We start from the raw sequence: 14,032 nt of genomic DNA on the forward strand, positions 1-14,032 counted from the left end.
AGCATTTTTCCCTCTCTCTTTTCCTTTGTGTGATGGTCTCTGTCAAACACACTACAATTTCACTTAGGCTGCCATCTGATAAGAGACCTTACAACGTTTTGCAAGATGTAGACCCTAAGCAAAGAAACAAAGGTCACCACCAGTAGCAAGCAGTTTTCCTTGCAAGGTTCAGTCGCAGGGTCTCCCATGTGCAGCACTTCTACAGGATCCGGTGATGCAACCAACAGCGTGTCATTGCCAATGCTGGGTGTTCCTTACCAATAAAGTTGGTATTAATTATGGTATATACAAACTTTATGGGGCAGCGGAGAGACTTCAATGCCTTGATTCCTCTCAGGAGTCCAAGAGGATGCGAGTTTTAAGATCCATCCAACATGTTATCTGGTTATCCGCTGCATGAACTTGTAGCCATGGTGTGCACTAACTTGTTACGATGACTGGGGGTGTTAAAAGGATGCACATCAGCTCACCAAACAACTGACATGGAGAACATGTATGGCTTTCTAAAGGGAACTCGGACATATCAGTAGCATAGTCATTTATTTACAAGCTTCCAGCCCCATACGTACATTCAAGGAAGGTTTTTGTATGTCCTGTTTCCCAGTAAGGCTCACGCCTGTATCCCAAATGTACCCCACATATGCAGGGCAGTCTATGGGATTTTGATGTGCGCAAGGCATGAAATGTCAGACCCCTGCACTGTCATACCAGCGCACAGTCTGCTCTCCCCTAGGGTTGCTGAAAAGGACTTCCCTAACTACAACTGCTGTTGATTTTCCAACACCATGCAAATGACACGCTTACGCCAAATTGCCCATTCCCATTACAAGGATCACAGCATAATACTGACGTGGTTTTTCCAGTGATATGTTATCCATTCATCTATAACTTTAACTTACAGTTGTGAGACCCTGTTGCTGCCCCACAGAAGCCAACTGCAAACCTCCTGAGGACTTTGAAGGAGGGAGATTGCAGCCTTGTCCCAAACCCATTAGAACAGGTTTGTTCAATCCTCAACCTGTGGGCTAAATTTGGCCCCCAGCACCATATCATCCAGCCCATAGAGTTCCCCACAGGTCCATGGGGAGCCTCGCGGATCATTGCCCTGTGTACTAAATTGGGAGTGCAGTGTGACAATCCTGGTATATAGGGATGAGCAGAGGTGACACGAGACCCACCAGGGCCAGATCTCAGCATGCAGGAGGGGGCAGGGGTGGCAGGAGGCTTTGGGGCCTGATCCCAGTGAGCAGAGGTGGTGCAGGACTCCAGGGCCCAATTCTAGCATGAGGGGTCTGATTCAGCCCGCACCCCTCATCTGGCCCATGGGGCTGAAAGGTTGAGCACCCCTGCCTTAGAATCACCAAGGAACGCCACGCGGATACAAGCAAGGAAATGGCCGCTTCCTCAAGGCATGTGATTCCTACATGCACCCAATCAGGTCGGGAAGCCTGATTAGTATTTACAGTGTCTGCGATTTTGTATATGGCAATTTACGCTATCTCCTTGAAATGCTTTGCATAGATGGCTTGGAAATACGACGCTTCCCAGGGATGAAGGTGCAGAAATCTGGAGGAGAAAGGGAGATATGCAAAGTTTCTGCCCCAGGTAAGATTTGCTTCTTGTCTGCACACACACAATTAAAAACACTGTAGTGCTACTATCCAATATCTACAATCTATACAACTGGCTGAGAAATGATAAACTGCTTGCACCATTGCAATCAGGGCTCAGTCCTGTGATTGCCCTCATAATCCCATCCCCTTTGCTCCATACATCATCTGGCTATGGATCTGGCCTGTGGCATAACGATGCCTACTAATGCCCACTGCGGCCTGGACTTTTATTCCAGAGTCAAGCAAAGCTCCTAGCGACTTCCACGTTCCAAGGGGAGATTGGGCAGAATAAGGGCTGCAGAATTTTGCAATGGTTTCCCTTTTAAGTCATGTGCAAAAGTCCCAGAGCTCTCTGCACAATGAGATGTAAGCCAGGTGAAAAGCAGGGTTATCCTCAGGGTTGTATCATTTTGTAAATTCAGGGTTCTGATTGCAAAGGTCTATGCCACAAAAGGCCCAGAGAAGAAGCAAGTCCCCTAGCCGCTCTTTCCAGCAGTGTTTATTCAGGAACCCCCTCGCACACCAACTTCAGAAAGCACTGACTCATTGAGCACAGCATAAAATCTTACAGGAAGGACCACTCTATCTCTGTGCTGCATTACAAACAGAAGCCACAGTCCCTGTTGATTTGACTAACCACCCATTCAGTGTAAAGTATTTGTGGTATAATGCATCTCTCCATTTGAGTTTCTCTGCCCCTCTTACACATCACTCAATCACTCTGGGTGAATGATTCCCTCTGTGCATGCGGGCTGTCAACATCAAACTTGCGTTTGCCCATACAAGCACCATTCACCAACTATGCAGTTGTTATTGCAGCTTCCAAAATGTAGTGCTCCTGCAACAGTCATCACTACAACCTGCTACCCTCTCCCTAAGGTTTCTTCAGTGAAGCTCATGGGCTTACTTGCCTGCCCTAGATAACTCCCAGGTACTGACATGTGGTGGAGCCTCCAAGGAGCATCTTGGAGCCCAGGGATGAGAGACCCGTAGGCAGTGTGAGTTGACTTTACTACGCACTAGTGGAATCACAAAAGTTATGCTGCAGTACACAACAGAGGATTTACCCTGGTGTTGATCTATCACATTTGATCAACACCAGGGTTCAAACATGAGCTCTACAGAGCTGAAAGCAAGAGACTACACTGCTTATCCTGAAATGACTGGCACCCTTAGGAGCAGTCCCATTGATCCTTCCCTCCCTCAATCCTGAATTGCCATCCTGTGTAAGCCCATGTGTCCAATGCCCAATTACCACTGTTATGCTGTAATGTTAACCTAATACCGCCTTCCTCAGAATTTCACGTGAATAATATCTGGACCCAGCAAATAACTCCTAATATTATCATTACCTCTGCCCCTGTCCCAGCTCTTCTCATGCTCAGCAAGGTGGCCAAGAGTCAACGTTAACCTCCCAGAGTGATGCTAAATTGCTGAGCAAGTTCCTGCTATGACAAGTCAGATTTTTACTGCAGGCTTTTCCATGTGAAATGTCAATAGTTTAAAATAGAAAAGGATCCCCTTCATGCAGGTAGCATATTGGGGCATCCACACACATGCTCCAGGATGAGGGGGGCACTTTAATTAGAGCGGCTCTGATTGCTGCTCTCATTAAAGGGTCCGCAGCATCACGTGTGTTCAGTGCTCTGCGCTTCAAGATCGTGGCAGAGGCACTTGAACTAAAGCTGGTTCGACAAGCTTTAGTTAAGGCATCTCTGCCACCATTCTGAAGCACGGGGACGCTGAACAGACATGACATGGACGCTACTGGAGCATGTTAATTAACATGCTCAAGCAAACTTGATTAATTGTGTCTGTTCCAATGTGTGCTAATTAGCAGACGTTGGACCAAACATCTGGCCTGTGTATAGGAGCCCTTGGTGTGCAACTCGCCAGCAGCTGGCTTCTTCAAAAAAGCATTTACAGCCATCAAGGGTCAGCCAGATGTACCAGGTGTAAAAAGAAGCTTAAACAGTGGGTACTTTAACAGTGGCTATTGTTGTTTTCACTGGATGTGGGGGAGCCAGATACCATCAACTACCAGGAATTTCCTGGTTTTCTGAAGCTTAACACTGATTAAACTGGGAAACAAAATAAAGACAGAAGAGCAATGGTGTGGCTTTCCTAACAGTCTTTTAGCCCTTTTTGTCCTCTTCTCTAACTGGCAACATTAGGCAGGGCTGCTGCGCCATAAATCAGGGGCAGGCAAAATCGCAGCCGACTTCATTTCCCAGCAGCCCCTGTGGCAGCAGCTCCTTTTGGGTTAGGTTTAGGGTTAGATCCACTGCCCACGTGCCCCCTGGGACAAGCGTGGGTTTCACGGGCAGGGTGTGCAGGGAATGGACCGTGGCTCTGCCCCAGCTCTGGCCCTGGACTGTCACCGCCCCAAGATTACAGCCCCGGAGCAGCCCCGGGCTGGTGGAGACCCCAGGACTGTGGGGCTCCAACAGCAATGGGCCAAGGCTGGGGCAGAGCCCCAGTTCTGCAGTCGTATGATCCCGGGGTCTCCACGTAGACCAGCCGAGAGCTACATGGGCAGGGGCTGCTAGGAAATGGAGTCCGACCACGGGCCAGATCTGCCATTTTACCCACCCTTGCCATAAACTCTGGCTGGTTTGAACACTGAACACCTCATTCTGCAGTTACATGTCACAAGCAATGAGCACTCAATGAGCAGTAGAAGAGGAACATTCCCTTCTGTGACATTTATTTACACAGAGAACAATTTGGCCTTCTCAGACCTAGTTCCTGAAAGCTGCTCCATACTGCTAGAGTCCTGCAACGTGACCCTTGACGTTGTTTTCTGCAGGTAGTTGTCTGGGGTTTGGGGGCCCGGTGCAAGACCTGAACCCAGGACAAAGAAATGCCATTCAGGGCATTTTAAAAATGCCAAGAACTTTTTTTAAGTCCCTTTTCCAGCAATAATCTTCAAAATGAACAAGATAAGTAACAATAAACTCTCAAGGAAACAGCATACATTTCACATCATAGACTAACCACATATAATACAATTATTTAAAAATATATATATGGGCTCCATATGCTATCATATATCTCTAAGTCCACCCATTTATGTACACCAACACAAAAAGCTTCAGAAGCATAGATTTGGGGCCAAGTTCCACAGTCCCTACACAAATCAACCACCCATTTCCTCCAAAATAAGTTTTTGCCTGGATGAACACTGCTGGTCTGGACCTTTTATGTTGGTTGGAAGCATCATGCATATTAATTCTTAAATCACTAAAAAAATAGAGTAATTAGAGAATCATCACCAAACACAGCAAAATTGTACTTCTTACAGTATACCACTGTTTTAGGTACATTATTCATTCACGTGAAATGAACAAAGGAAAGGAAGATCTATTATCCAAGAGTCAAGTTTCGGTCCTAAAAATCCAAGTGAATTGAAACTGAAATTGAAAAAGGAGAATTGCACCATTATCTTCCTACTTGCAGGTACCTTCCCAGTGCTTTCCTTCTTCTACTAGTGTCCTTCACAGTATGTCAGGCTCCTAATCACTGTTCACTTCATTCAGAACAAAATACCCTCCACCCCGGAAATACCCAGTAGTGTAACTGAGGAGGGGTGACTGGAGCAGCGGCCCCAGGCACTGCTTTTATGGGCAGGTGAAAAAGCAGCCATTACCCCAGTGGTGGCTGACAATCCAGACACAATCAGGATAGGAGCCAGCACTGCCCTGGGTGTAGAGCTGTGCTGCTATACCTCTGAAGATACCCACAGCACAGAAATACTGAGCCAAATACTGAACTCAGTTGCTCGCTCTTTGCTCAGAAAGAATGACTGAATCCTATTAAGGGCTTCAGGATCATTCCCATTATTATAAATCTCAATGCATAACGAGAGGCATTGTTTTCCAGTGGGCTAGACAAGGGCTGGGCCACCCAGCTCTCACACAGACTCACCCCTTGGCCTCAGGCAATTCATCTACTTGACTCTTGCCTTGGTTTCTTCAGCTTTAATAAGAGGGCATGACAATCTGCATATCAGGAAGATTAGTTGATTGGTGTTTGCTGGATACTGTCAGGACGACCAATGTTATGCATGTTCTAATGATGCTACCTGCTGTTACATAACACTTTTCACCCTAGATCTCAAAGTATCCTGTAGACAGTAGCTGACCAATGTCATATCCATGTCACAACTGGACAAACCAAGGCCCAGACATTCAATCCAATTTAATTCAATCCAGTTTAATCTCATTTAGACCAGCCATCTATAGCAAAAATGGGACTAGAACTCAGACCCCTTCCATTCCCATCCTGACCTCCTAGTCACTGGATTACATTGCACTTTTCATCATCAAAGCCCTTTAGACATCATTTTAGGAAACACATCAAAGACACACGTTTCTTTTATATGCAAAATCAAGGCAACTCAGACCATGCACTCAGACATCCATCAATTCGCACTCACTATGCTTAGAATTTCATACTTATTATTTACAAAGAAATGCTCACTAAAAAGTAATACACCTCCAGTGCCTACAGCCTGGCAGCAAGAAACACAGGACCCCCCAAATACAGGCATCTTGCCTGATTCCAGCTATTCTTCTCCTGTGACTTCTGAAATCTATAATCTATTACCCTCATGTCACCAGACTGTGACCTTAAAAATCACTGCATTTCCTATTTCAAACACAGAGCACTATAGTAGTATTACCATCTGGTCACTGCTAGTCAATAGTGACTTTTTAAATAATATCTGCTGTATTTCACTTTCTTTTAATCCTTGTTTTGTGTGTAGGGTAAGCCATTTTGATAGCTGCCGGGATGGGAAAGGGGCTTCAAAACAGAATGCCTTCAAGCTGAAAGGGAGGCAGACAACATCTTGTGAGCTTATTAGATCTCTGTAAACTAAAAACCCTAAACTCTGGCTTAGACTTAAATTTTACCCCAAAACTAATCATCACATATAACGCACATACATTTACACAGCACTCCACAGAATCAAAGATAAACTGGCCTGTAAAGGACCTCAGAGACCCTCTCGTCCAACCCCCAGGGAGGGTCATCTCTGTCTAAGCCACCCTAGACAAACAAACATTCATATAACCTGCATCTAAAAACTCCCAAGTCATACCCCAATTAAGACATTTTCCTTGATAAAAGCCCTTGAAATCTAAGTTAGACAAGACAAAACACTGGACAGTACATCAAGCATGGAAAGACGTGGAGACGATGAAGAGAGAGAATTGTCGGGGAAGAGGGCAGGACTGCCCCAGCTGAAGGAGGCATGAAGCAAAGAAAGTTATGAAGATGCAGGCAGCCATGGGAAATGCATAGGAAGAGGATGCTGGAGTAGGAGAAATGAGAGCAAAGAGACAAGATCATGCAGAGGTGCAGCATAGGTGACTGGATGTGATACAGTAAGAGCTGGGGAACCATAGTGGGGTCTTAGGGAGAAGGTCAATAGGATCAGAAGCAAGACCAAGAACGATGTTAGCAGCACTTTTGTTTGTCCAGGCCAAAGGGGAGAGGGGAAAAGTCAGGGAAAATAGACAGGAGCATGTTGCAATAGCCAGGGCGAGCGAGAACCAGGAAGTATTAATAGCAGGGTTGCTGATATTCATGGAGCAAAATTTACAGGATTTGATGAGCCTGAATAAAAGGAAACAGAGTGAAAAACGACCCAATAATTGTGAGCCCAATAGACAGGAAGGACAGTAGATGTGTCTATGGAATTAGGGCCAAAAACTGCTACTACTGAATTCAGTAGAGTTTATCTCTGACATCAACTGGGTCGTTAGAAGTGGACGCTGGGATGACAGGAGTTGAGAAGGCCTAGAAATTAAGTTGATGGCACCTGTAGAAATAGGATAAATAGCTGGAAGGAGACCAGTTGATGCGTTAAAGACAGACAACCAGAAGAAAGTTCTTGAATAAAGGAATAAGGGAGGGAGTGGTGGGATAGATTGGGGAAAGGACAGAACTTGTCAGACCTGGGTAAGTGCTGTTTTTGAGGAAGATGGCTAAGTAAACCTTTTCTGGATCCAACCTCCACATACTCGTCTTGTCTCTAAAAGGAGGCCTCTTCCATGTAGACCAGAAAAGGTGTAGCTAAATCAGTATGGCAACAGTTTACAAAGGTAGGGTGCCTGCAAAAAATATTAAACTATTCAGCTATAAGTTTTGATAGTCCTGGGGAAAAGCATGATCCCAGGTACTATCCTCTACCCTTAACAGACCCATAATCACTATACAAAACTATACTCTGCCAGAGGATGCTAACATTTGCTTCAGGTTAAAGGCTTGTCTGCACTTCAAAATCTTGCCTTTTCAATTACAACAGCATAGTAAAAGCAGCAAACTCCATCTTAGTGTGGACATGATTAGGCCAGTATAAGAATACAAATACCAGTATCATTTATACCAGTTTCAGAACCAAAATAAATATAATTATTAATATATTATGTAGTATAACATATTAATATTATTCTAAATATGATGATACACAATGCCTTTGTGACCAGGAAAATCGCATCTACATTACAGCTTTTACCACATTACCTATGGAAGCAAAACAATTCCCCTGACACAACTGACATACTCACACTGGTTAATCTTCTAAGTCTAAACTAGCCTTAACTGGGATAACAATTTTAAGGATGCCCTCAGCATAAAGCAGTGTCTAATTAAGACACCTGAGGTCCTTAAGTACATCATTTTCATGTTCATCAAACTAAGTTTTCCCATTGTGTCCTAACATCATTCCCTCACCCCATGAGGACCTCCTAGGAGGTACTTACAAATATGACATAACTAGACAATTTATACAACAGCACATCACAGTTCTGGTACTTCGTCAAAATCAACAAAATATTCAGAATAGCCTTAGTCACACCCATGCTCTGTGACATTTGAGTCCCAAAACATCAATTCTGCCAAAATCATGCAGAATCATCTCGATGGCTCAACAGAGTGATACAAGACCACCGTTCAGCTTGAAAACTATCTGGCAGAATTCAGAGGGGACAAAGCATTCCCAAGATTGGAAACAACATCTGAAGTCCAGAGCTGGTGACTGCAGAAGAAGACATACATAGACACTGTTAGCCTTTTTGGCTGGAAGGAAATATTACATCTATGAAAAAGACAGATGCATTTGGAGAAGAGAAGAAGACTTGTTGGGGGGGAGGCACAGGGAAGAAGCATCTGTGATGCTTTTACTGATTCAGTAAGACTTGATATTGATAGTGAGAGTTGCTGGGAACTGGAGTTTAACCCCCCGCTGCATCTTGTCTGAATTCTTATCAAATGACCGTCTTGGCTGTATCACATCTAGCAGATGTGTTCACCAATACGGTGCGACCTGATGGAATAAAGATCACAGCTTATACACTTGCCCTTTGAACTACCCAAATACATAAAGAACTTCCTTTTAAAATCTGAACGCATGAGAACCACGTTTCAATAAAACTGCCGATGTCCAGTGGTGTCTGCTTCAGAAGCATCTGTGCAATGCCATCCGCTGTGTGCTAAAATCCTCCTCAACCAGTGAGTTCAGTTGGGTGCTTTTCCCAAAAGTGAAATGACACCTACAATGATGTGCTTTGTGGATCTCTAAAACCTATTAGAAATGTGCTTCTTTCTTGATTTGATTTCTAGGGCAGGGCATATCTTGTGACACAAGCGTTTTGCTTTACCCGAATCAATGTGAACCCTACTCAGCTAGCAGGAAAGATGCTGCTATCCCAGCTCCCGTGGAACGCAATGCCTTGAGAAATTTGTATCAAACAATTATTGCATAATCTCATGATGTAAGAAAACTCTTCTACACTAAACACAGACGGTAAGTTCCTGTTGCACTTTTACACCGGAGGAAAAAGACACAACCATCAACAGCAGCTGCAGGTCCCTGTGTGAACCCGCAGGATACCTTTGCTGTGCATGTGAAGGAAGTTGAAGATTTCCGATGGCATAGCATGGAAGCCAGGGCGAGGTTTGACATTGTCATAATAGTGATGAGTTATAAAAATCCCTGAGGGGTTCATGGGGAAAGCCCAAAAGCCAAACAGGTGGACCTCTTCACACAGCTCCAGGGCAGCAGTCACCAGAATCAGCCCCGTGCTAATGCGCTTGGCCCGCACCCCTTGGCCGAGCCAGTACCGCGAGACATTGATGAGATACTGCGGGTGGAAGTAGTAAACAGCTTGCTGAGATTCAAAATCATCCAGGACGTATTTGACCCGGATGGAGACGTCCGTGTTGCGCGTGTTGTAGAAAGCGGGCAGCAACACTGACGCGTTTTCATAAACCTGGAGCACGTCGTAGAAAGGTTTGCGCCATTTCTCCAGTTTATGGAACCTGCAGGTACAAGAAGGCAAATGACAATCTGGCTGCAGAGAGGTTCAGCGCAACTAAACAAACCAACAAGAAACTCTTATCCTGATGGGGAAATATGTTGCGTGACTCATTCCTGATTTTTCAGTTGAGCTGGTTGCAAAAAATTCCGTTGACTTTTTGTTCCAGTGAAAAATGAAAAATATATTTAGCTCAGCAACTGGGGTACATATTCATATGAAAATTTTGGCATAAAGGGAGAGGAACTTAAAGTTAGGAACTTATTTCCCCGGATCAGTAAGTTCACTGTGACCGTTGCATGGTCAGTTGCATGTTATTTTCTTCTTTCAAAATACAGGCATTTTAAGATTTTTAAATTTTTTGATCAGCTATTCCTTAAATAATTAACCCCTATTGGCATAGAGTTATGTAAAATAATAAATAAGCTGCACAACAGAACAGAAAAGTTAATGAAATATCTGAATTCCTATATCTGATCAAATATATGTTATCACACTCAGATTATTCATAGACAGCGACATAATGAAGGAAAAGATTGACTAAGTGATTTAATAGTAGATTTAACAGTAAGGCCCCTATTGTATGATTGACTTTACACATGGGAACGCTGTCTTTGATTCAACAGGATCATACAAGACTCTGCTTAACTTTATATATACAGTACCTACCATAATGGGACATATGCAGATGCCTACGTGATTTGGTGAATGATAGCCAGAATCCCAGCATAGCACAGAATCAAGCCCCTATGTCCAGTCTAAACTAGGACTATGAAGTGGGTTTAGCAAACTGGCTAATTAGCCTGGGTTAATTAGCAAGATTTAGTATCCTTGGACAACCCTTGGCACTCAAACTGACTAGCATTAAGAAGAAGTTTCTCTGTTTACACTAAACACGACATTTTATCTAAAAAACATAATTAAGTGTTAGCTTAGTTAATACACTTACTAAACAGTGTGGACACTAAGCACGTGGAGGAGAAGATGATTAATTCCTGAAGTGTACACATGGCATTTTTGACTAGGAGAGGGCTCCCCTTAAGGTGATTTCAGTTCATCAACTACCCACTTTTCAGTATTAAAATGCAAATCCAGGTGCTGCTATTTATCACAGTGTTTAGATACAATAATCAGGAACTATTTTTTCTTGCAGTTAATTACCATGGGAAGAGTAAAATACATGATTAACAATGGAGGATTTTTAAACCACTGAAGACAGATTTGAGTGATATTTTTCTGTTTGCTTTGCAAAGATATGGGAAGTCTAGAGAGGTTTAAAAAGAAATGACTTAACCTTTCAGTAATTATACTGGGATTGACTGTCACAACATCTGTCTTCACCCCAACATCCACTGTATATTTCTCAGATATAGGAGGCAAGTTGCATCTAAAGGAAAGAAGTAAACAAGCATGTTAAATATTTCATTGCAGCTGTTCAGGACTAGAGAATGAAGTCGTGTTTAAACATTTGTTCCAAGAAGCAAAATTAGAAACATGCTGTGAATTTAGATTCTGATCAAACTGTGCTGATGTTCAAACTGCGTATTGCAGGTAACAAGCCAGTGATGCTAGTAGGTGTCAGAAGAAATATATTTACTCTTTTCTGCTATGGTGAATGCTAACCTCTCTAGTAGAAATGTCCATTGCTCATTGATAATATTTCCCTCTTGATGGCTCATTGATTTGCTTTTGATAATATTTTTGTCCAGAAATACATGGCTGAAATTCCAGTAAAAATAATCTCTAAAAACATTGAGTTCTTTAGTGTCAACTGTAATGCTATGGGTTATTTATACATTTGGCCCAAAAGCTAAAATTAAATTCTGAAAAAATTCAGTGAAGTTACAGGACATACCATGCTTTACTACAAAAAAAATCCAATATACTGAATCAGAAAAACATTATGTCTCAGCAGATGGTCATTCAATGGGTAAACGTTTCAAAGATACATATGTGACTTAGGCCCTCCTAAAAAGCCAGTGGTGTTTATACACTGATAGACCACCTAATTAATGGTTACATACGTTGTATAAAAATTATGAAATCTTCTCACTCCAAAGATATTTTTGTCGTGAAAATGAAAAAACAATAGTCCCTGCCCAGGCATTTCTTCTCCGCACGCGTCTGATATGCTTCAGTGCAGTTTGCCAGTTTGGGCAGTAGGCGGAGCTAGGCGACAGTACATATTTCCGTAAGTACATAAAATAGACAATTCTTTGTGATAAGTATTTGCTTATGCAAGAAGAAAATGTTTTAAATCCCCCTGCCCATAAGTCTGTCTGTCAGTATTAAAGTAAGCACAGGCCTCAACACGATACCACTGAATTCAGCAGATCTCTTTTGACAGGCCATGCGGCAAAGGCTGAAGTGCTCAATGCCTTTTTCCCTCAATCCTCATAAGCAAGGTCTGCTCCCAGACTATTGCACCGGGCAGCACAGTTTGGGGAGGAGGTGACCAGCCAACAGTGGTGAAAGGACAGATTAGAGACGATTTATAAAAGCTGGACGTGTACAAGCCTGACAGGGTGCACTTGAGGATGCTGAGGGAATTAGTCAATGTGACTGCACAGCTGCCGCCATTATCTTTGAAAACTCATGGTGACGGAGAGGTCCCCAATGATTGGAAAAGGGCAAATATAGTGCCCATCTTGAAAAAAGGGAAGGAGGATCTGGGGACTATAGACCTGGAGCAAGACTCTCTAAGAATCCATTTCTAAGCACGTGGAGGAGAAGATGATTAGGAACAGTCAGCATGGATTCACCACGGGCAAATCACTCCTGACCAACCTGATTGCCTTCTCTGACAATGTGACTCGTTCTGTAGCTACAGGGAGAGCAGTGGATGTGGTATACCTTGACTTCAGCAAGGCTTCTGATAAGGTTTCCCACTAGGCCTATGCAAAGTGGCTAGTATTCACTTCTGATTCAGCTGATTTGGGGGACAGTGATTCGATTCAGTGACTCGAATCCCTGTCCCTGAATCGATTCAGCCAAATCTGATTCGGAGATTCAGCCGCTGCTGAATTGGCCGAATCTCCAAATTGAACAGGTCCCATCCCCCACCTGCTCTCCCAGCCCTGTCAATGGCTGTCCTGCCTGGCCTGGTTTTCCGGTCTTAAAAAAAAATAGTAAAGCCCTGTGCTCACCAGCTCCTGCCTGGTACGGGGGTGATCCCAACTGGCCTCCACTGCCCCGTGCTGCGTGGGGAGCTTGGCCACGAGCCCCCAGAAGCCCCAAGGGCTGCTGCAGCAGCTGGTGAGTGCCAGGCATTTTTTTTTTTTTTTTTTTAAAGAACCGGGAGCTGGGGCAGACGGGGCAATGGAGGGAGCTGGGAGAGTGGGTGGGAGATGAGGGCTCATGGCAGAGCCCCCCATGCAGTGCAGGGCAGTGTGGGAACAGGGGGATTGCCCCCACCGCCTGGCAGCAGCTGGTGACTATGGGTTTTGTTTTGTTTTTTAAAGCAGCAGGATGCTGGGGCTGGGCAGGGCAGCCATTGAGGGGGTGGGAGAGTGGACAGGGGTCAAGGGCCTGGGGGATCAGGCATGGGATGGGGCTTGGAGGGGATCCCCCCATGGTCCCCTCTCCCCTCCTCCAGCCCGCCCCCCCCCCCCACTCCACCCCCTTCTTACCAGCACAGAGTCCAAGTCCAGTTCCCTGTGGTGGCAAGTGGGGACTGCCCGAATCTCTGAAGCTCTCTGAATCTTTTCTGAATAGATTCAGGGAGCTTCAAATTGATTTGGACCTTTTTATTGGTCTCACGATTCAGTTTGGATTCGGAGATTCAACCGCCAAATCGGGCTGAATCTCCTCCGAATTGAATCAGCACTCAAAGCTTGACACAGCTCTATTATCCACTCACTAAAGTTACTCCAGTTGTCCACCTCATAGCTGTTCCTCTATAGATCCAGTACTTGCTTCAACAATGTTAAGCAGTATAAGTAGGTGGGCATCTATATGTATTCTGTTATGGCCATCCTATTTCTAGAAGGATATACCAAAAGTGGAAAGGAGTCTGAAACACCACAGATATTAATTAGAGGTACACAGGGTCTTCCAGCTGAGGGATGGCGTTAAAAACATTGCAACTGTTTTGCT

General features: G+C 44.2%; 1 protein-coding gene across 2 annotated transcripts in view; it reads right to left on the bottom strand.

Moving 5' to 3' along the window:
* Positions 1-321: 321 nt before the first annotated feature.
* The window catches only part of ST8SIA5 (ST8 alpha-N-acetyl-neuraminide alpha-2,8-sialyltransferase 5), a 73,896-nt gene continuing 60,185 nt past the window's right edge, over positions 322-14,032 (bottom strand). For both annotated transcript variants that reach the window (XM_090037742.1, XM_090037741.1), the window contains 2 exons: positions 11,232-11,324; positions 322-9,941 (listed from right to left, as the gene is read on the bottom strand). In XM_090037742.1, coding sequence (XP_089893868.1) covers positions 9,473-9,941; positions 11,232-11,324 — 562 coding nt within the window. In that variant the 3' untranslated portion in view covers positions 322-9,472. The remainder of the gene's footprint in view (positions 9,942-11,231; positions 11,325-14,032) is intronic.

This window comes from Crocodylus siamensis, chromosome 3, assembly GCF_052110815.1.
Source record: "Crocodylus siamensis isolate JL-2025a chromosome 3, ASM5211081v1, whole genome shotgun sequence".
Lineage (NCBI taxonomy): Eukaryota > Metazoa > Chordata > Crocodylia > Crocodylidae > Crocodylus > Crocodylus siamensis.